This window comes from Diaphorina citri, unplaced genomic scaffold (genome assembly GCF_000475195.1).
Source record: "Diaphorina citri unplaced genomic scaffold, Diaci psyllid genome assembly version 1.1 scaffold129, whole genome shotgun sequence".
NCBI classification, from domain to species: domain Eukaryota; kingdom Metazoa; phylum Arthropoda; class Insecta; order Hemiptera; family Psyllidae; genus Diaphorina; species Diaphorina citri.
In genome coordinates, this window is record NW_007377566.1 from 75,942 (window position 1) to 99,180 (window position 23,239).

The following is a 23,239-nucleotide window of genomic DNA, read 5'->3' on the forward strand; positions in this document are numbered from 1 at the left end:
TGAACGAGGTTTCTTTAACAGGCCCTCGCTGGTTCATCGAAGTTCAATCGGTTTCTATAAAGTTTTTAAAAGTCTAAAAATAGAAAATAGGTCTGAGATTGACATGTTTGCCTACATTGGACTATAGTCGGGCGTACCTTTTCTGGTTTCAACCTTTCAACCTATTTATAGCCCAAGGGCCGAATGCACAGTCGTTCCTAAATGATTTAGATTCCCTTTTTCCTTAAGATTTCCTATTTCCTTAAGGTATCCATTTTCCTATGTTGTTTATTTTCTTCTGCTTTAATACTAATGGCGTCTGTTCGTCTGTTTGACCTCACTTTTTACTTATTTAGGCAAGTCATTTCTCGGAATCTGGGAGCATTTTATTTTTCCACCGAGAAAGAGAGAAAGAAAAAATGCATCATTAAAAATTCAACTTGATCCCAGTGGCGTATGACCCCCATGAAGCTAGGGGGGGAAATAAAAGTTCCCTTCCCATCTACGGGTTTTATTACTTCCTCCTACTTACCACTTACCGAAAATAGGAAGGAATTATTCAACCTGGATTCTAAGACCGCCAGCAGATCGGCATAATGTACATTTACATGGTTTACAAGCAGGTTTGGGTTACTAGGTTACTACTCTTCTCCTGCCTCGTCAAACTAATTGAGAAAAGGGTTGCCTGTGCTTCGCAACGGAAAATTGATCATAAATCGAGATCGGTTTAGATGTCGGCAAAATCCTCTCTCGTTGTCCATCTAGAGCTTATTAGTAATATTCCTACCAAATTTCAGCTTTCTAGGCGATAGGGTTCTGGAGATAGAGCGATGAATGTGCGACTGGATAGATCTCACTTGTTACTTTCCTTATCCTATAGGAAGGAAAGTAATGTAATCGGGTCAAATTTTCGATGGTCAGATTTTAGTGCCAAAACACGTTTTGAGGTCCCTAGAGCCTAAATCCAAAGTTTCAGCCATTGGTCCGTGTGTGTGTCTCTGTGTCTGTCTGTCTGTAAACAAAATATCTCGAGAACGGTAAGAGCTAGAGACTTGAAATTTGGTATGTATCTTTCAAATGTGACAAGGATGCTTAGTTGAGATAGGTGCTGCGGTTGGCGGTATTTTGACCGCTTTTTGCGGGTTTCGACCGCTTTTTGCGGGTTTCGACCGCTTTTTGGCGGTTTTCAGCTATATCGACTAAACGGTTAGAGATATTGTAAATGTTAGAACAGAACACCCAAATAAGCACCATTCAATAGGATGGGGAAAGTCGTGTGATGTTCACACCAGATTTTTTTTTAATACTAAAGATTGAGGTTATACTCATACTCGTAACTCCTAATATGTAGTAAATATTCAGGTTATATTCCTAGCTTCCCCATTTAAATATCTCACACCGCGCCACTGCCACTTCTCATTTTGCATTATTCATCAAGACTGTTCCAAGAGGGCGGTTAGGTTAAGCAACGTCCAGCAGGGAGGGTAAAGCTTTTATCTCGGAGACTTCTGACTGGTGGGGCTTCGGGTGTTTGATTGATTTTCCACGGTTAGCATTGAAGGTTGAAGTTGAACTATGGTTTGTTTGTTGTTGTTGGTGTTTTTTTTTTTTTTTTTTTTTTTTTTTTTAAAATAATTTTTAAAACAATCTCACACCGCGCCACTGCCAGTTCTCATTTTGCATTATTCATCAAGACTGTTCCAAGAGGGCGGTTAGGTTAAGCAACGTCCAGCAGGGAGGGTGAAGCTTTTATCTCGGAGACTTCTGACTGGTGGGGCTTCGGGTGTATGATTGATTTTCCACGGTTAGCGTTGAAGGTTGAAGTTGAACTATAGTTTGTTTGTTGTTGTTGGTGTTTTTTTTTTCTAAAGTAATGAGTAATGCGACTACAATTTGCAATCGGTCCAAATGTTTGCCCCCCTGGGGCCATCCTGAAAAAGTCCCTGAATTTTTACATAGCCTATAAGAAACTAGAGGTAAATATAGGCTTGTATACAAAATTTCAGGATTCTAAATTCATCGGTTCAAAAATTAAGGTTGGGGGGGGGGACTTTATGAATGCACAGTATTTAGGATAAAGTGAACTTATGGCAAAAATCGAAACAACCGCACAATTATCGAGTCGTATCCAATGGCACTGCAGCCTTAGAGGTAACATTATCTGGGATACGCAAGACTAAACACTCTTTGGAAAATGAAAACAAATGGGGCACAAGAGACATTTAGACTAGAAAGAGAGAGAGAAGGGGGGGAGGGAGACAGAAAGAGAAGCTAGAGCCTCTAAATAAGAGCTTCCTAAAATATCTTGCTCCAAACCAGTGACGTATCCTGCGTTTTACAAAAGGGGAAGTTTACGGGGTCGAGCGGATTTCGAACACAACCAAATGTCTTCTGACAGTTTCATTTGTCCATACACGGTGGGTTTTGAGTCAGCTATGTGTGATACATTCCTAGGGTGTATCATACCCATGATTAATTCACCGGGTATGGAATTTGATATTCATACGCGACTTGAAAAAGTTCATACTGGATAAATATTCACGCAACTTCAAACTTCAGAAATATTAATGTTCTTAATTGAGTACCTACATGTACAGTATTCTACATTATTACAGTAGATATTATGTTAATCTAGTGGTGGATTTAGAATCCAGGTTCAACTTTAGGAAGCGGTAGTTTTTAGAGAATTTCTCGAGAAATTTTCAATGACAAAAACCCTAGAAACCCATACACAAAAACCCTGCGTTGGGGGCAAACAGCCTTAAGCAAAAGGGGAAGCAGTAATATCTAGGTACATATACAGTATTCTACAGTAGATGTTATGTTAATCTAGTGGTGGATTTAGAATCCAGGTTCGACTTCAAGAAGCCCTTGGTTTTAGAGAATTTCTCGAGAAATTTTCAATGACAAAAACCCTAGAAACCCATATACAAAAACCCTGCGTTGGGGGCAAACAGCCTTAAGGGATGTGTTGCCCCCTATTGTAAGATTTTTTTTTTTCAAATCATGATTGATATCTGGCAATTAGCTAAGGGTGAGGTAGGAGGAAAACCTGTAGAGAGAAAGGTAAGGGGTGCTTTCCTATAGTTTCCATGAAAGATGCGGCACTGATGAATAAGTTCCCCAAATTTCCACGAAGGACACACCACACGCCACTGACGGCAAAAGTTTTGTCGAGCTTTATCACAATAATAAATTGGTGTCTATATATTTATCCAGCTTTTAGTCCTTAGGACCTTAGGAGATCAAAGGCATGGAGCACACGAAAGAGTGGGTGTGAGTCCCTAGCTTCTAACAAAGCCATTTCTGTGAGGTGGGGTTTGTAAGACCACAGAGCACAGAATTCATTTTGCGAGTTTGAATACTGGGAGTGACTGGGTTCTGGAACTCTAACAGGGAAGCTCTACACGGAGAAAAACTAGGGTATCGGAAGCCTAATCGAGTGACTGGGTTCCGGAACTCTAATATGGAACTCGACCTATATCAGGAGGCTCGACACTCTAATGAAGCATTCCAACAACATTCTTAAATTAAGGGAAGTTACATACTTAAATTAAGGGAAGTTACCCCATAATAGAGTTCTCCCACCCTAACAAAGGGTGTATTTGTGGAACCGGATCACTACTTATTACTTTCCTTATCCTATTATGAGGAAAGTAATGTATTCGCCAAAATTTTTGATGGTCAGTTTTCTCTCTCTCTCTCCCTCTCTCTCCTCTCTCTCTCTCTCTCTCTCTCTCTCTCTCTCTCTCTCTCTCTTTCTCTCTTTCTCCCTCTCTCTCTCTTTCTCTCTCTCTCTCTCTCTCTCTCTCTCTCTCTCTCTCTCTCAGAATACCTAAGTCCCGAGTGTGTCCAGGGCCCGTTTGACCCCCCCCCCTTGTTAAGCCTGTGAACCCTGACCCCCTATGGTCGGCCCTGACGAAAACCAAAAATGAGGTCAATGGGATAGCACAATACTCGGTGAGAATAACAACCTTGACCCGAGAGGAGGAAATAAATCCAGAACGATAATTAAACAGCACAGAACACAGAACTGGCAAATAACATCCGGACCCTGTTCCAACAACTAAAACTCGGAAGAGACTAGGGACCCTGATCCATCCGGATTTCGGACCCTGTTTCTGATAGTGTTTTTTTTTTTTTTTTTTTTTTTTTCCTTCAAGCTTTGTCAAGAAAAACAACAGTTAGAATATGAACATTTGAACAAATCCATTAGAAGACCTGATTCGATGCTCGTTGGGGGCGGAACTTTGCTGAACACCTTACTGCTCGTTCTCGGAACGCCTGGCTTTCTCCTTTCGGAACAATAAGACCTCCTTTGAGCCCTTCATTTCAGATCCCTCTATCAAACTTTTAGTCCCAGCTGCAAAGTGTATAAAAATTAATTGTAAAAAAAAAAAAAAAAAAAAAAAAAAATGTAAGGCGAAAAAACGAAGGAAAAAATGGCAAAGTTTAATTTTCCACTGACTTTTTTGGCGAGGCGAGGTGGCGAATTGTAATATTGTAGAAAAGTTGTAAAGTTTCGGGAACGCGGCCCAAGGGGACAGGTGATTTTTTCAAAGAACAGGGGTGGAACTTCACAAGATGGTGGTAAAAGTTAATAGGAGAACAAGCTGTAGTTGAAGATGGAAGTACGAAGAAGTAGGAGAAGAAGAAACAGGAGAAGAAGAAGTAGAAGAAGAAATAGGAGAAGAAGTAGTAGAAGAAGGAAAAGGAGTGAAGATTGAATTGAATTGAATTGAATTGAATTGAATAAGCAATGTATTTATAAACAATAATAAGTACATAAGTTAGACCATCCCCTAAGCTTGCAGAAACTTCTAGGGGGTGCGGCTGTTTACTTCTTCAGAAAGTACTCGGCTTCAAAGTGATGATTCAAAGGTAGGTAGGTATTCATCGAATTAACTTCTTGTTTTCCTCAATCAAAATTTCTTTAATTTTCATCTTGATTATTCTCATGTTATCTTCTTCTATAAATTCTGTACAGTATTTTTCAAGCAAAGTTGGAATTATGTAGGCTAAACATCTTTCTCCATACAGAGTGTTAGGTCTTGATTTTATAAAGTAAGTATTTCGCGTATCATAAGGATTAGGCACTATTCTTCTATATTTCTCATCTCTAAAGTGGTTCTCCAGCAATATTTGTACTGATAATAATTTAGGTGACAGCAGATAGGGTATTTCAGACGCGAATATTTTCAATATCAAGAAGAAGAAGAAGAAGAGGAAAACAGAGATGTACCTTTTACAAAGAGATAAATTGAAACGAAAAGGAGCATACAACAATAAAGTTTATTTCAAACCAGATCAAAAGAACCAGACACAGTGTAGGAATACCAAGGTAATGCCGAAATAATGGGACAAAGACCCATAGAGGTAGAAGAAGGTAAGACTAAAAGAAAGGGACATACAAAGAGGTAAAAGATACAAATTTAAATAGCCTATGTCACCCTCAGTGCTCTTCTCAACAACCACAAAAATTTCCATGCTTATTTTATTTGCCGTTTTTTTCACGGATGGGGAAGCTTGTTGGTTTCTTTGTTGGTTTCTGACTAAGCAAAAAAAGACAAACCATTTTGATTTTTGGGGTCGTATTGGCTGTCTTTTTTTTTTTTTTTCTCTCTCTTCAACTTTCCTAAAAACTGCGGTTTGGCAAATGTCAAAAAATTGCCGTTTTGGAAGCATTTTGTTTGATTGTAAATTTGTTCGTCAGTTAGTCCGATTTTGATGAAATTCGGTCGTAAAAAGATTCATGCTGATTGGTCCATAAGGACTTTTTCTCCCGGGCTGTTCCAAGTTCTAATGTTCAGTGAACAACTACCTACATACCTGTCATGATTTTATTGTTGTTGTTTACAAATGCAAATGGTTTAGCTATCAGGTCATTTTCCTATGCATGATTTTATTGTACTTAGGTTTAATACTAGTCTCCTCTCTTGTATTGTATTCTATACACCTCGCTATCTATTTTTTTTTCTTTCTTTATTCAATTTTCGTTTTCTTTTGTTAATTTCTTATTATTTTGTTATTTTGTTTTGTGTACCTGTTTGTAAATATTGTATTGTAAAAAAACATTGTAAAATCCTAATAAAGTGTAATATAATAATAATAATAATAATTTTCCCCCCACAGGTGGCTATCACTCATCCATCCGCGGTGACCGCGTGCAACCTAGATCTGGAGAACATGATCAGCGATTCCAACCGATCCATCGCTACTCTGGCCATCACAACGTTGCTCAAAACCGGTTCCGAGTCGAGCGTCGATCGTCTCATGAAACAGATAGCAACGTTTGTGTCGGAGATATCCGATGAGTTTAAAATCGTGGTGGTGGAAGCGATTCGGGCGCTGTGCTTGAAATTCCCGCGCAAACATGCCGTGCTCATGAATTTCCTGTCCGCTATGTTACGAGATGAAGGTGAGCTCAAACATTTATGATGGATTTCACCAATAACCGTAATGAGAGATTTCACTAATGGGAGAATTTCTATGGTCCAAAAGGAGTTTTTAATGATCCACAAAATAGTTTTAATAATTTAAAAGGGAGTTTTTAAAAACTCCTTTTTAGATCGTTAAAAATTATCCCATTTAGTGAAATCCCTCATTAAAAATTCTCCCATTTAGTAAAATCCCTCATTAAGTTGATTAAGTCATTGTGAAATACACCATTATTAGTTATTAGCCAGTCTAGTTAGCTTGGAGGGCAGAGCGTCTGCCTTGTAAACGCTAGGTCGCGGGTTTGATTCCCGCCCGGGGCGAACTTTATCCTGAAATCCTGAACAAATGAGGTTTGTTTCTGGAACGGCTGGCTTTCTCCTATCCTGTTTTCCTTCTTTCTTCACTTTCGGGACGATAATACCTTGGCAGTTACACTTCTGTCTATCAAGTGTCGACTCTCTCTCTCTCTCTCTCTCTCTCTCTCTCTCTCTCTCTCTCTCTCTTTGAGGTTTGATAGAACACGATTAACCCATAAGCGTCCGATTTTTTTTCCAAGGTATGTAGGTATCTTAGTAAAAACTCACACCCCTGCTAAAGTGCTGAGATATGGCCAATTTTCTGCTGGTGCCATAATGCCACCACTCGTCGCTACTCGATTAAAATAGCTACTCATCAACTGTCCTCACAAGGCTGAGTGCACCCCGAACTCCAAGCACAGAGCAGAAAAAACTTCGACCTCGCCGGGAATAGAACCTGGGACCTCCGGCATGTAAGCGTAGTGTGATACCCACTCGGCCACGGAGGATACTACCGTGTCAAAATATGTCAAAGTCTGGAACAGTTTTCCTGGTAGGTACCTACCTGGGTACTATACTATTACATTACCACTGGGCTCCTAAGGGTTAGGATCCCAGTGGGTGTTATCCTGGAGCCCATGGCTCTGCCCCAGCTCCAAACACGTTGGGCTAGGTCAGCTTGATATTTCACATTGTGGTCAAGGATGATCATCACTTTCTATTTCGAAAGAAGGTTACCTATTTCATAATAGAGCTTTATTGGTTCTCCTTCTACTTGGTTAGAAAGATACATTACCTATTAATTTATTACTAGTGGTTGACCCGTCCTTTGTACGGGATCAGCGTGGCATAAGAGTCATAACTTTGAGGTGCTGCCATTTTGAATCGGGATGGAATACCTATGACAAATTTAAATAGCCTATGTCACCCTCAGTGCTCTTCTCAACAACCACAAAAATTTCCATGCTTATTCCTATTTTTCAGATACTTCTTTTCAATAACCGTTTTCGAGTTATAAGCTTGATATTCGCGCTTAATAATTACTGCGGGTTAGTTCCTTAAAAACCTAATTGTAGGTTTTAGTTCTGTGCAGTTTTGATCTCATCAAATGTTATTTTCTCTTCTGACCTGACCATTGGACCTTTGTCGTTTTCAGTCGTTCGACAATCACATCAAGGGACGTAATCACAAGCTTATGTTGGAAGAACTGGACAAGCTGTACAAGATGCAGTGTGAGATTATGAGACAAGAGTTCCGCGTAAGTCTACCTGTCATATTTTTCATTGAAATTATTTGTATATCCCATTCTTGTTATAATATGTAATAATAGTGGTTGTTTATACTGCTCGCGTAACGCTGAAAAGTCCCTTTACTCCAGCGGTAGGCTACTACTATTATTGCGGTCAAATTCTCAAATTATCTTGAGAATAAAATTCCATGCCTCGACTGGGATTGAACCCACGCCCTCCTGTTTACCAGGCGAGCGTCTTGACCCCTACAACACCAAGGCAGGTTTTGTTGTTCTGTTCTTTCCTACCTATCCTATTATTTTCTAGACACTAAACTTCTTGGGTGTTTTAATTTTTAGATGAGTGAGCAGCAGCATGGTTGGTACTACGACAAGGCTCAGCGTATGGGCAAGAAAGTGAAGAAAGCTATGGAGTATTGTACGATGTGTGATCTCAACTACCACGGAACCCGTGGCTTCCACAGGAAGAGCACTAAACATCAGGTATGACAAAAAAAGGTCTTTTGTTAGCATAAGCTGTATAAAAGATCTTTTGTTAGCCTAATCTGTATTTTACTTTCAGAAACTGAAACAATTTCCCCTTTTGTACAAACATCAGGGATGGAAAAGAGACCTTCTGTCAGCCCAAGCTGTGTTTTCCTCTGAGAAACTGAAATAATTTCCCCTTTCGTACGAACATCAGGCACGGAAAAAAGATCGTTTGTCAGCTTAAGCTGTATTTTCCTTTGGGAAACTGAAACGATTTCTCCTCTTGTACAGGCAGGCGCTACCACGCCAAAAGGGGGGAAATTGACTTCAGAAGAGTGAAAATCGTCAGATTTTAGTTAGCTTGTCTTGTAAGTGCTAGGTCTTTTCGATTCCCACTCGGGGCAAACTTCACCCTAAACAGCTGAGGTTTGTTCTTAGAACGGTTGGCTTTCTCCTATCCTGCTATCCTATTTTTGATTTCGGGACGATAAGACCTCCGTTGTTACAGTTCCCTCTCTCTTTAACTTCAACAAAAATTCTATAAAGGCTCTATTTTACCATAAATAATTTACAATTTAATATGACTTCTGTTGTGTATGATGGTGGTTTCGAACCAGTGTATTTCGGTTTTCCAATATCCAATATTGGCTAGAGTGAATTGAATCGTAACCGTAACAACAACCAGGGTGGGAATTGGAAGCAAAATAATTATGGGAACAACATGGGCTCGGTGAATCCATGGGACTCGGGAACTGGTCTGAATGCGGGAGCCAGTGTGCTGAATTCCCTTGTGGGCAATGCCCCCGATGCTGTCCAGCAACTGTTGGCAGCGAGTAAAATCCTGAGCAATGTGCTTGCACCTCAGCAGAACTTACTGCAAACCCCTCAGGTACAAACCATTTTATTTATTCATTTATTCTTTAATCACATACCTAAGTTAGTACCTGCTTAAACTTTCTAGCTTGTATGGATCTTCTAGCTGAATGGACCAATGAAATAAATGCTACATTGGACTCATATAGTCTGTGTCATAGCATCAACAGCTGTCAACTATGCACAGCTTGAAGGCCTTCTAGGCTTCCCCTTCCATGGCACAAGCTCTGCCTTCATGGATGGGTATACCATTTATATGAACTTTGTATGTTCTGATATTGTAAAAATAATAACAATTTATTAAAACTTGATAAAAAAAAAGTCCGTTTCCATTTTGAACTGATTATTCTCATTACTTCAGGTACCATCATTGTTGAACCAGGGTGGCTATGGAGGCAACCGTGGCTCCGTAGGCAACTATGATAGATTCCGTCATGGAGGAGGACAGCAGCAACGGGACAGCTGGGTAAATATGAAACTGTAAAAATTACATGTAAAAAAAAAATAATTTTTTGGGGCACTTTAATCTTTTTGAGAACATATTTCAAAATGATCTAAGTCATGGCCTTAATTTGGTTGACTTCTGAAGGATTCCTTTAAAAAAATTTGTGGACCAATGTCCAACTGTTCATAACTTGAAAGTTGTTTCATCATGTTCTCTTGACTATTCATTGACTCAATGGATGTACCTACTTCTGAATGTCCTCAATTTTAGTATCTCTTCAATATGTATTGAATTTGATAAAAAACCAAATTATTTTACTTAGAAATACTTACCTGAGCATGACTATGTCTTTAGTCTTCTTATTTTTGTCTCCAAAGTGGAGTTTTCAAATGTCCATGCTTGTTAAGTAGAATGTGTACATTCAAAGATGGATAAATTAAGCAGCTGTCTTTAAAACCTGATCATAGCTCTTGGTGTTGATCGAATCATCTTTTTTACATTCCATGCTTGTGTTCATTTTATTATGAAGAAAATATGTCATCAAAACAAACATGAACAATTTTGATGTTTCATTTGTATCAGAATTGTGTTACTTCAAATTTAACTCTAGATTAGGTATGGAGGAAAATGATGCATTGACATTTGAATTAAAATGCATTTCATGCAATCTGAACATATTTGTTGTAGATACTGAGGTATAATATAATTTCAAGAGTATTTTCACTTAAAACTTACCTGTAATTCTCATGTCAATCATTTCATCTTATTACTCAAACCCTATCAAATAGGGCTGGAAATTTATCCCAAACTCCTTGAGTTTTTCTTCAGACATACCTTTGTCTTAACAAATTGTAGGCTATTCCATTGTATTTATTTGAGTATTCCTTTAGATTTTTCATGAAAAAGTAACATTATTTTTCTGACCTTATCTACCATAATATTTTAGGGTTGATCATTTATTCACTTCAGAAAATGTTTTACAAATCTAAATATGTTGGATAATTTTTATGCATTCTCTTTGTTAGGTTATGTTCAATAACAGTCTAAGAACTATTTATTCTAAGACAAATATAGTTGATTTTCATGTTAGCTTGGTTTTTGTATCACTTACATTATCATATGTTTCAAATTTCAATTATGTTTAGATGTTTTTGATTTTAATTTCTTACCAGTAAATTATAAGCTACATGTTCTCAAGTCATGTTTTCTCATTGCATGCCTGAAGGAAATGTCCTGAATTGATAAAATCTCAATCTTATTACAAGGGTACCAGATCAACTCTAGTATTTATTAACTTAAGAATCCATAGGATTTCAATTTCTAAATTGATACCCCCTATCACATTTTTTCTTGTTTGAAATTCAATTATTCTCAACCTACATCACATGATGTATAAAATTCCTTATTCTACAGGAGTCAATGTGGTAAAATTTCCCTGCTACCAAATGAGTCTTCAAAGTATCTGTCCATGTTAACTTCTACAAATCTGTATGATCTTTTTTTCTTAGGAAATACTTTTTCATGGAAAATCTAGATACTCCTCTTGTTGAGATGCTTTCTTTAACTTCCGAGATTTTATAATTTACATGAGATAAAACTTCTTTTACTTAGTTCATTCTAAGATAGGTTATATTTCTTTTTTACAACTCCAATGTTCAAGCTAATACTTTTTTACATTTTTTCTACATCTCCTAATTCTCATGTCTCAATAAGAAAAATAGTATCTTGTGTTTTTATTTCCTTATTTAAAATGTATTCTATTTCCCCTTTTTCAAAATGTTTCAACCTTGTACTTCTCTCACGTTTGACCTCCCACCCGTCATCATCTTCTGTGAATTTCTCTCTGTATTTTGTATCTAGGGTGGTCAAAACCGTCGTAATGATTCTGGCAATTATCGCAACAGTCGAGGCAATCTGAACCAAAACCATCAGCGTAATAAAAGTGTTTCCTCCTCATCTTTAGCGTCTCAAAAAAAGGAAACGAAAGTTTATAAAAAGGAGGAGCCGAGCAAGGAAGAGGCCTCCAGGTAAGCATTCCTCTGTCCCTTACATCCTGTTCAGTGTTCCTGGAACAAGTATACAGGGTGTCAGTACACTTCAGGCCACATTCCAACACTTCCTGGTTGACACCTATATTATGGGACCCCTGTACTATGATTCATCAATCCTTGAACATAGCCCCCTTACTCATTCCTGCCAAACTCTTATCAATTTGGTTGTCAAATCCTATCTTTATACTATCTGAACCAAATGTTTTTCCCAGTTTATTTTATTCAGTAATTTCTATTTTCCAATTTTTTTCTGGGTGTAATATTTCACAACAATGGTTCTTGGGATTAACAAAGAAAGTTTCTTCATTGAAACGGTTGGAATTTTTTACAAGACACTCGTTTCTGAAAATGTAAAGGATACGGAAACTGTACTTCAAAGTATCCTCTTAATTAATGTCCTCTGATTTTCAATGTCACATCATGGTATAGTAAAAATCGTCGAATTAAAACCTAAATCTCACATCATTTGATAACTTCTGGACCAATACGAAAAAAGATATCTTGGGAATCTTGAGAAAGAAGTTTCACTACTACTTGATGTCATCATGTCAAATTTTACAAAAGGGACTTCATTGAAATTTCTGCCACCCAAAACAAACTTTATCTTGGTAATCTGAAACGTACCTGATTATCTGATAATTTTTCCTTCAAAAGATCTTCTCATGTGACTGCTCAAATTTTCTTCAAAGACTTTTCCAATGATATCAAGAATTTGTCTAGTTGATGGAAGTTCCTCTGTCCAATTTTTTTATCACATTGAGAAAAAAAGAAAAGAAAAAAAAATGAAACGTTTATCTATTTACTTGTTAGTTTTAATAATGTTAATTCGTGTTTTGCTTTTATTTTACAGTGGAGATAAAGAGGAGACCAAGCCTAAGGTAAGTGTGGTTTTACTTTATTTCTTTTAATTTCTTAATGTTTGTAGTGTTGAAACCTCTATCTTATGTTAAGTTAAAACCTCCATCTTATCTTAAGTGATCAATGGTTTGTAAAGTTTCCAATTTCTGTTTCTGATTAAGCAACACATGTGTACTTCAGTGATTTATAAGATACAAATCAAATACATTGGGAACAAGAATAATTTATCATTAACATTGAGCTTTGTTGTTTTCTCAGGAAGTGAATCGGTATGCGGACATACCCAAGGCTCTGCTCTACTGTCATGTGTGTCGCAAGTACATGTGGGATGATGTGGTGAGTACTCCATTTATCAATTTCCCCGTAATTAATCTCTCCTTTTTTACTTGCTTTTATTTAACTTGAGATCCCTGTTTGTTTATATGGGTCAAATCTTGTAAATAACTTTCAAGTCTTTCGACTGCTATGACTGCTAATTCTTCCTTTTTTTGTGTCTCCCTCTTTCTGCCCGCTTCTGAATTCCCCTCCTATTTTTCAGATACTTATTTTCAATAACCGTTTTCGAGTTATAAGCTCGCTATTCGCGCTTAATAATTACTGCGAGTTACTCTCCGTTTTTACTTGCTTTTATTTAACTTGAGATCCCTGTTTGTTCATATGGGTCAAATCTTGTAAATAACTTTCAAGTCTTTCGACTGCTATGACAGCTAATTCTTCCCTCTTTTTGTGTCTCCCTCTTTCTGCCCGCTTCTGATTTCCCCTCCTATTTTTCAGATACTTATTTTCAATAACCGTTTTCGAGTTATAAGCTCGCTATTCGCGCTTAATAATTACTGCGAGTTAGTTCCTTAAAAACTTAAAATATGGTTCCTTAAAAAATTAAAATATGGTTTTAGTTCTGTCCAGTTTTGATCTCATCAAATGTATTTTCTCTTCTGACCTGACCATTGGACCTTTGTCGTTTTCAGTCGTTCGACAATCACATCAAGGGACGTAATCACAAGCTTATGTTGAACTAAATATCCTCTTGTCTTGTTCTGTTTCAGGCGTATTCCGTGGTGGTATCGATGTGTTAGTTCGTTCCAAACTCGCTGTGAGCGCTGATACCGGTGTCACCATGCAGTTAACAGTACGCTCCACCAGTGAAGATGTGTGTGAACTCATCACTTCTACTATCGGGTGAACAAGGGGGCACCCTGTATAAACTAAAATATCCTTATATTCCATATTAATAGCAGATGATTTATATTTATGTTTTTCAAATGAAAGATTATCACCCTGTAATGAGTGTAATGTGATTGAATGTTGTATTTGTCGAACCCGCAACCTAAGGCTTACAGGACGGTAATGACGTACGTAAGACGAGAAATTCTCGTATTTTGACAATATAGAGCCCTGTATCGTCTCGCATTTTTTTCCTCGAGACGAGACAAAGTTCATTTCTCGTCTCGTAAATTTGGAGACAAGACGAGAAATGTCTCGTCGTGCATCACTATATGGTAACTCTTCTGAAACGTTTCAAGTTAACTAGGCTGGCAAAAAAATCAATCCTTTTTGTTATTTTCTCCGTGTTAAAATTTAAAAATTTAGGGGCATTTTTTTCTAAATCTGATGAATCCATCGAATTTCAGATTAATTGACAAAAAGCCCATTTTCATGTTACTCTGGTGTTGTCTTCGATTCTTGTTAGGAGCATGAATAACCCAACGGTGATTCACTTGTTATTCCACACAGAAGGTCTCACAGTCGACAATTTATTTTTCCCTTGCTTTTATTTCAACTGTGAATAAGAGGGTCAGAAATGAGCGTTCCATGTGGAAATAATAAAAACCTTTTGTCATATTGTAATAATTGGTCAATAAAGAGCATTTTATTATTTAATAAAAATAATACATCAATAATAATTCACCCATGGGGCGTTTTTATTTATTTAGAAAAGTTAAAAAAAAAAAAAAAAATACCACTGTGCTAAGGTCTTATTGTCCCACAAGCTAAGAGGAGAAGGAAGAAGAAGACTCCTTTAGTTCTGGCTTGAGTAACTTTTGCATCCCTAATTTCCACCCTTTCCTATGCCTATGTAAACTTTTCTAATGTTAACCCTTTATCACCCAGGTGGTCTGGAATACAAGGCCAGTATTGCCGACACGATCATCACTATAATTGAGGAGAATCCAGAAGCAAAGGAAACGGGATTGGCGCATCTATGTGAATTCATAGAGGATTGCGAACACACCAGTTTGGCGGTGCGGATTCTACATCTGCTGGGCAAGGAAGGACCGAGAGCCAAACAGCCGTCCAAGTAAGTTATAGAATAGAATAGAATATACCTTGTTTATCCTGCCAGAATGAGACTGAAAAGTCCCTTTACTCCCGCAGTCTAAACAAGGCAGGATAGGAGAAAGCCAGCTCTTCTGAGAACTAATCTCATCTGTTTGGCCTAAGCGAGAGTCGAACCCTAGGCCTAGCGCCTTGTAAACCTTTTTTTTTTTAAGTAAGGCCCTTGTAAGTCCTAGCGCCAAGCGCTTACCCCAGTATCACTAACCTCCAAGGCTGCTTAGGGCTAGGAACCCTTGGATCTAATGTTATATGACTTTTCAAAATATCATTTTTTCTAAATTGGCGATTTGTTTTTTGTTAGTTCCTTTGGAAAAAATGACAGTTTTGGTGAACAAAGGCACAAAGGGTACAGCAAACGCTCCTTGCTTAGTTTCCCCTCTGTTTAGGATAATATCCGCCCCCGACGGGAATCGAACACGCGACCTGGCGCTTACGAACTTGCGATTTCCAAAGTTCACTGAACTACTACTTAAGTAAGGTAGTGAGTAGGTATTGAGGTGTCTGCCACACCTTACTAATCAAACTGACAAGCACTTGGGTCAAATTACATCCTATTTTCAGGGTATACATTTCATGTCAATATAAGTGATAAGGGAACTCGGGAAATTTTACTTTGAGGGGGTAGGTAGGACCCTTTTGTATAGATACTTTTATTTTATCGGTGGTGTAGGGGTCAAAACGCTCGCCTGGCAAACAGGAGGGCGTGGGTTCAATCCCAGCTGAGGTATGGCATTTTATCTTCAATATAATTTGAGAATTTGACCACAATAATAGTAGTAACCTACTCCTGCAGTTAAAGGTTGCTGCAATGATGTTGTTTTAGGTTTATTACCAACATTTTATCTCCACTTAATTTGCTGATTATGTTGAGATTTAGATATCCCCAGGACACTACAATATAGATACTGTATAGTTTTGACAGGTTTTACTTACACAACGATTTAACCTTCTGCTCATGACGTCAGGATGAAAAAAAAGTACAAAACCAGTTTACCATGATTCAGTCAGACACTTACGTTATTCCTCACAAAGTTACAACATTTATTAATATATCTAGGTAGGTAGGTACTTAAATACTACTTAATATCTTCATTGATTCAAAATACATATGTTGGGGGGGGGGGGGGGAAACATTGACTTAAAGACCAATACAAAGGATTTTTTTCAATAGGTTTAACATTACAGTATAATTACTAAAGTTTTTAGTGCCGAGGTTTTACCCTTCATTTGGCTACCCAGATTCGTAGAAGCTTAACCCATCCTTTGGGGCTGTTGCCCCTACACCTAAGCCTCTGAGTGGGACCGGGGAAAACCAGCAGCATAGGATTGCCCAAATGGTCATGGTCACCCATCCAGACACTAACCACGCGCAACATTGCTTACCTTCAGTGATCAATTGGGAAGTGGTGCATTGTCATCACCGCTGGCGGTATTTTATTGTTTTGTTCTAAAAATCTGTGGTATTTTTCAATTTTTAGATCCCTGCTTTTTTAGGTTATTTTATTTGACTGTGTTTTACAAATTTATTTTCTATTTCCAGATACATCCGTTTCATATACAACCGTGTTATTCTGGAGAACGCTACAGTAAGGGCAGCAGCGGTCACTGCCATGGCTCAGTTTGGAGCTCTGTGCCCCCAACTATTGGATAACGTACAGGTAAACAGCGATTTTATTTGAGAAAGGGGTCAGCTCCCATGGCGTAGTGGTCACTGCGCTCGCCTTGCACGCGGGAGACCCGGGTTCGATTCCCGGCGGGGTCAAGAAATTTGTATCATACAAATGATTGATTCCGTGACTGGCTGTTGCGGGGCCCACTCAGCCTCGTGAGGAAAATGAGTAGCTATGACATATAAATGCGCATAGCAACCGGTGCCAGCATGGTAGGTAAACATTGGATTTTAGGATTATTGAGATATTGGGAAAATCCTACAATGCTGCAGTGAGCACCAAAGTTGTGACATAAACATAATAACACAAAGAAACAGCATTTACATTGTAATAATAAAGGAAGGACGGACTAAAAATTGCGAACACAAAAGAACTTCATTTTTTTTTTTTTTTTTTTTTTTTTACTTTATTTGAGAAAGGGGGAAAAGTCGTAGGGATTTTAAGTTAGAAAAATGTGTTCTATTAGGTACTTCGTCCTTAAGCTAGGAAGGATGTTGAATTTTTTTCGTAAAACAATCCGTAGTTTCCGTAAAAAAAAGTACTAAACATTGGGACACGATTAGTCCAGTGGTAACGCGCCCTTGTTTGTCATGTGGGAGGTTCCGAGTTCGATGGTCATAGCTGTCAAGAAATTGTTGCACTCGTATTTCGATTGCGAATAGTTCGTTCTAGAGTTCTTGATTTTTTTTCTATGACATGACACAGACCTATGACACAGACCACACGATTCAAAGAAACACTCGTCTTAGAAAAAAGCCATTTTTTATGGAACAACACCTAACTAAAATACGAACTACCTGTGCTTCTTATTAGGTTTATGTTTACGTTGCCAACCTAAAATACATACTTCTTTCTTATACCATCACAGGTTCTGCTTGCCAGATGTCAGATGGATGGTGATGATGAAGTTAGAGATCGTGCTACCTATTATCACAGCATACTGGCTAGTCAGAATAAACAATTGATTCAGGACTACATCATTGAACCTTTGATGGTAAGTTGAACCAGAAGGAAAGACATTTTACAGGCTCCCCAGAGGCCCTGTCGAGCCCCAAAATGTATTGAGGAATTTTGAGCGAATTGTCCGTAGGTGTGTGTCAATTTTCATCAAAATTGTACAAACCGTTCGAGAGTTATGGTAAAACAAATGGACAAACGAACGATTTAAATTCAAGTTTAATTTTACCATAGGTACATAAATACTTGTATCAAAGGACCGTATGATAGAAAATATAAAAAGAAATAATATAAGAAAATATGGAAACTTAATATTCAATTGAACTTGACAGACTTATTTAAGTAAAAGACTCGAAACTTACTTCGTTCGTTTAAAAAAAAAATATTTCCCCTCCCTCCCTCCCTCCTCTAGGTCTCAATCCCGTCGCTAGAGCGCGCCCTACACGCGTACAACCTCCACCCCTCCCCCACCCCGTTCGACATGAGCTCCATTCCCCTCTCCACCATCACAACCTCGGACCCGACGGAAATGGCCGATCGACTTCGCACACCATCGGGTGGAGTCGCATCAGAGCCGACAGCGCAAGCTACAGCGCGAGTGGAGAGTTACTATGAGAAATTGAGTGCTGCCCTGCCCGAGATAGCGAACCTGCCTGGAACCCTCTTCAAATCTGCCGCTCCGGTACGTAGGGACCTTAGGTCTGTTTTTCATTCCTACGCCGTATCGATGCGGCGTCAACTTGACGTTCACTCTGCGTCAGGAGTGGGGGTAAAATGTGGAAATTCAACAAACATGACGACATCTATTGGAACAAAAACGGACCGTATTTGGGACGCATGAGTGTACGCGCTGCCTTACTGTTGGTTTTAACGACAGAGGGACAGCCAAGTCATCTTTGAAATATAAGAGAGGAAGAGGACCTGATAGGAGAAAGCCAACCGTTCCGAGAACAAACCTTTCAGATAAAGTTCGTGTCCGCGATCGAGCGCGTACAAAAGGCAGGATTTCTTTTTAAAAGACAAGAGGCAAGAACACAAGTTAGAAGTTTGTTAATAAAAATCTGGTGTGAACATCACACGACTTTCCTTATCCTATTGAATGATGCTTATTTGAGTGTTCTTTTACCCTAACTTTTACTTTTAAACCAACTTAAAACCAAACATAATTTTTATTCGGCATTAATATTTGTAGTCTGTGTCGTAACATGCCCATCCCGTAGTGTGTCTCGCCCATCTGCTGAGGTCTTGCTCATCTTATGAGGGACATACTACGGTATGGGCATGCTACGACACAGACCACACGAGTCTAACGTAGCCGTGGTGGAGATAAAAGTATGTGCCTGGAAATAGAATAGAATATACGTATGTTGTTTACTTTACCAGAATGAGACTTTAAAAGTCCCTTTACTTCCGCAGCGCAGTCTAAACAAAGTCTTGTCTTTCATAGGTAAAGTTTACCTATGTAATGCGAACGTGGTGCCAAGGTATAAATAATCCTTGGGGGGGGGGGGACATGATGATAATTTGAAAACTCGTCAAAACTCAGGCAGTCTGCAAATAACAAATGAAACTCGAAGCTCGTAGATTCGTAAGCCTCAGAGTGGGCTTTTTGTGTATAAAATTCGAAACTCACTTTGTTTCATCAATTCACAATCCTGTTCCCTCACTCCCCGCAGTTGGAAGACCTGGAGATCTCCCTGAGTGACCAGATGGCCAAGGTCAACAAGCCCAACTTCCTCGCCCTCTGGGAAGAAGCCGAGACAGACGAGTCTATGAACGAGATGGAGGACACTTTCTGTCTCTCCAAGATGGAAAGCATTCAGGAGGCTGTGGCATCCATTGTAAATTTCCTCGGTATGCAACCTGCAGAGCGCTCCGATAAGATTGTGGCCGGGAAGAGCTCACATACTCTGTACTTGGCTGGTGAGTTTTTTTTAACCATTATTTTTTGCTGATCTTAAAAGCTTAGTTGGTGGTGCGTCTGCCTTGTAAGCGCTAGGCCGCGGGTTCGATTCCCGCCCGGGGCGGATTTTATCCTGATGGGATAATGCTCTGTCCACAAGCGGTCAAAATACCGCCAAGCGCAGCAACCATCTCAACCAAACGTTTTGTGTTGCATCCTTGTCACATTTGTGAACTACATACCAAATTTCAAGTCTCTTTAGCTTTTGCCGTTCCCGAGATATTGTTAAATTACACCGAAAACCGCCAAAAAGCGGTAAAATGCCGCCAACCGTTGCACCGATCCTAACCAGTTCTCGAGATATTGTTAAATACACTCGAAAACTGCCAAAAAGCGGTAAAATGCCGCCAACCGTTGCACCGGTCTTGACCAAAAGTTTCGTGTCGCATCCTTGTTACATTTGACAGCTACATACCAAATTTCAAGTCTCTAGCTCTTACCGTTCTCGAGATATTTCCAAGAGGTTTGATAGAGAGAACTGTAACGACGGAAGTCTTATCGCCCGAAATCCAAGAGAAGATAGGACAGGACAAAGCCAGTCGGTCCGAGAACGAACGTTATCTGATTAGAATAAAGTTCGCCTCGGGCGGGAATCGAACCCACAATCTAATTAGGTGCAAGACACGCGCGAACTGTAACTATTTTATCGTCCCAAAATCCAAGAGAGGACAGGATAAGAAAAATACAACCATTCCGAGAACGAACCTCATCTGCGGGTTAAGTTCGCCCAGGGCGGAAATCGAATGCGCGATCTAACTATCTCAAGCTAGGTACATGACAGGCGTGATACATTCGAAGCTTCCTCAGCTGGCTCCTTCTCTTTGATTTCGGGATGATAAGAGCTCCGTTGTTACAATTCCCTATATCAAACATAGGTTTGATAGATAGAACTGTAACTGCTAAGGTCTTACCATCCTGAAAGCAAAGAGAAGGAAGACAGTTCTATCTGTTTGGGATAAAATTCCAGGCGGAAATCGAACCCGCGACCTAACGCTCACAAGGCAGACGCGCTACCAACCAAGCTAACTAGGCTGGCAAATAATCTTCAATACTTCTTCTTCTCCCTAGTCTTTTCCTAATTAAATAGGGTTGGCGTTTCTTGTCAGTCTCTTCCAGACAGCCCTATTGTGTACCTCATGTCCTGATAAATTTTTCTTACCCAGGTCTGGGGATTCACACAATATTTCCGCCCTTTCTTCAGTCTACCCCGCCCTAATAATCTTTAATACTCACCTCATCAAATACTTCCTCCTCGGCATTACTAAACAAGATATCCGGATCTGTCTGTCCAGTCACCTTGTTTTTTTTCTTCTTGCTTCCGTCACTCTTATAAAGCTTGGATATGAGAATGTAGTGCTGGAAGTCGTAAGGCATCTTCTTGTCCTTGGCCTGTTGAATTTCTTTGCTGAAAATTTAAAACAAAGAAGGAACAAGTAAAGTTGAAAAATAGGAATATGAAAGTTGGTCCAATGGTAATATAGTTGATTGAAAAACCATAAATCAACAGGATTAATTCTAAAAAAGAAAGAAGAAGAAGCACTTGTATGTTGATTGCAAATCATTCTACAGGTTTTGTAAGTAAGTCTGGAAATTGAAAACTTGGATGTAATAAAAGAAATAAACAAATGAACTCTTACCTAAGTCCTTGTAACAATGGAACAGATATCTGTGGTGGAATGTTGACAAACCTCTCATTGATAATCAGCCCGACATTCTGTGTGTCATCGGTAAGTATTTTATTTACAAACGCTTTGATTCTATCATCTGCATGTTCTTCCGCCAACTCACTCAACAGACTTCTCAATTGCTGCACACACTCAATGTGTTTCTTATTGGTAATATTAATAACTGTTGTAATTCCAAACACATCATTCACGTCACTCTCATCATCGTCGTCATCCATATCTTCATCAGCCGTGCTCTGTTTGACAACACTCCCGATGTTGGATTGACTGATAATGACATCGGTAAGTTCAGAGAGGTTGATGTGGGCCTTGAGGAAGAGTTGTTTGAGTAATTGTTTGACTCCGTGGAAATCAGAATCTATTGCTGATCTGCCTTCGAATGTAACTTGGATTTCCTGAGGAACAAGCAAGAGATTTTTTATTTGAACAAAGGGATTAACTGTTTCACTGCTCTATGTTCAAACATTGAGCAGTGCCTAGAAAGTTATTTGGTTCAAGTAGGTAGGTACTTACATGGCTACTACAAAGCTCTTCAAATTGTCAAGTACTTTGGCAAAATAAAAGGAAACTTATCAATGAAATATTTTTTAATGCTGTAAACTTGATTGACATTCCTCTGATTTAGTTGGTAATTGACTCTCTGTAAGTCCACATAAGTACCATAGTTAAAAGGGTTTTTCCACATGAGCATTAAAAAAAAAAAAAAAAAATCATAAGTTGTAGGAGTGAAATAGGGATAGGTAGGGCTTTCATATGACTCATCAATATCTCACAACATGACTCACCTCACCTCCAGTGTATCCTTCTTCCTCAGCATCACTGTCATATTCTGAACCCGAACTTTCATTTTCCGCAGGCAGTCTAGCTGCTTTCTTTGAAGGTGCTGACATTATTGCTGATTCTGGGGACAAGATACACAAATTAATAGTTAGCTATTCTAACTTACAGAGACATTAATGTGATGAGCACATAGGTAGTAGGGTTTATATTGGTTCTTCTAAGTTGAAGCACTTCATCTCAAAAGCTCTGCATGTAAAGGTGGACTTAGCTCTTCTTCTATAAAAATTAAAACCAACCCATTTGATAGACCTCTTTCTAGACATCTATGCCAGGATAGGTACTATGAACAATGGGATTCCTCCTAGACACACCTTCCTCCTTCCTTTCTCAGAAGGTACATATCTCAACAAGCATAGGTAGGTAGGTCCTCTGTCTAACGGGTACCTAAGAGTTTACAGAGCTGTTATGTTATCAAACTGTAGGGGGCCGGCTTTGCTACTTAATGATAACTGATACTCACCTCCTACAAAATGCACAGACGATAGTATTGATTGACTATATGCAGTTTCCGGTGCAAGTGCAAGGTGCAATAAATTGCAATAATGCAAAAGCACAATCAACTTTACAACTTTTTGAAATTTTTCAAAAAATGGCACTTATTTTTTGAGGTTATGTTGACATTTTTCACGGAGGTAGAAGAAGAGCGGCCATCTGTTCGTAGTATTTAACGCGCACCGTTTCATAAAATAATAATAATTCAATCCTTTTTAAAAAATAGCCAACAACTGAGTTCGAACCATAGATGTACCTAGGTAGGTTCGAACCCCGGAAGAAGGTAATGAATCTACGTACCTATTAACTTTTTTATTCAATAAACATTTTTATATCTCAAAGGACGCGAACGTTTCATTGGTGAGTGTAAACGCGGCTTTTAACGCGCACGATACACGTTCGTACTCGTTGGCGTTTTTCATTTTCCTGGTTCAAATTGGATCTGGCACAGGGGCCTAATGTGAGGGCGAGATTTTTACTAAAAAATCCCACAAAAATCTGGAGGAAGGGGATTTTTTTTTCTCCCATATTTTTCTCCTAACCTTCTAATCTCGACAACTTTCAAAATTCAAACTTTTGGTAGGTACCTAACTAGTTGTTAACTTTGTTTTTTGTCTGGACTCTGGATTAGTGGATAG

General features: G+C 38.8%; 2 protein-coding genes across 2 annotated transcripts; one reads left to right on the forward strand and one right to left on the reverse strand.

Moving 5' to 3' along the window:
• Positions 1-2,985: 2,985 nt before the first annotated feature.
• On the forward strand, positions 2,986-20,340 carry LOC103524961 (coatomer subunit gamma-2-like). The gene is made up of 8 exons (XM_026820213.1): positions 2,986-3,045; positions 6,112-6,397; positions 14,770-14,956; positions 16,535-16,652; positions 17,533-17,658; positions 18,034-18,303; positions 19,298-19,548; positions 20,316-20,340. The coding sequence occupies exons 1-8, from the start codon at positions 2,986-2,988 to the stop codon at positions 20,338-20,340; spliced, it is 1,323 nt and encodes a 440-aa protein (XP_026676014.1).
• Positions 20,341-20,796: 456 nt separating this feature from the next.
• Positions 20,797-22,714, reverse strand: LOC103524962 (protein BCCIP homolog). The gene is made up of 4 exons (XM_008490005.2): positions 22,570-22,714; positions 22,055-22,170; positions 21,222-21,664; positions 20,797-20,989 (listed from the first exon to the last, which is right to left on the reverse strand). Exons 2-4 carry the CDS (start codon positions 22,157-22,159, stop codon positions 20,797-20,799), a joined length of 741 nt encoding a protein of 246 aa, XP_008488227.1. The 5' UTR covers positions 22,160-22,170; positions 22,570-22,714.
• Between the last annotated feature and the right edge of the window lie 525 nt (positions 22,715-23,239).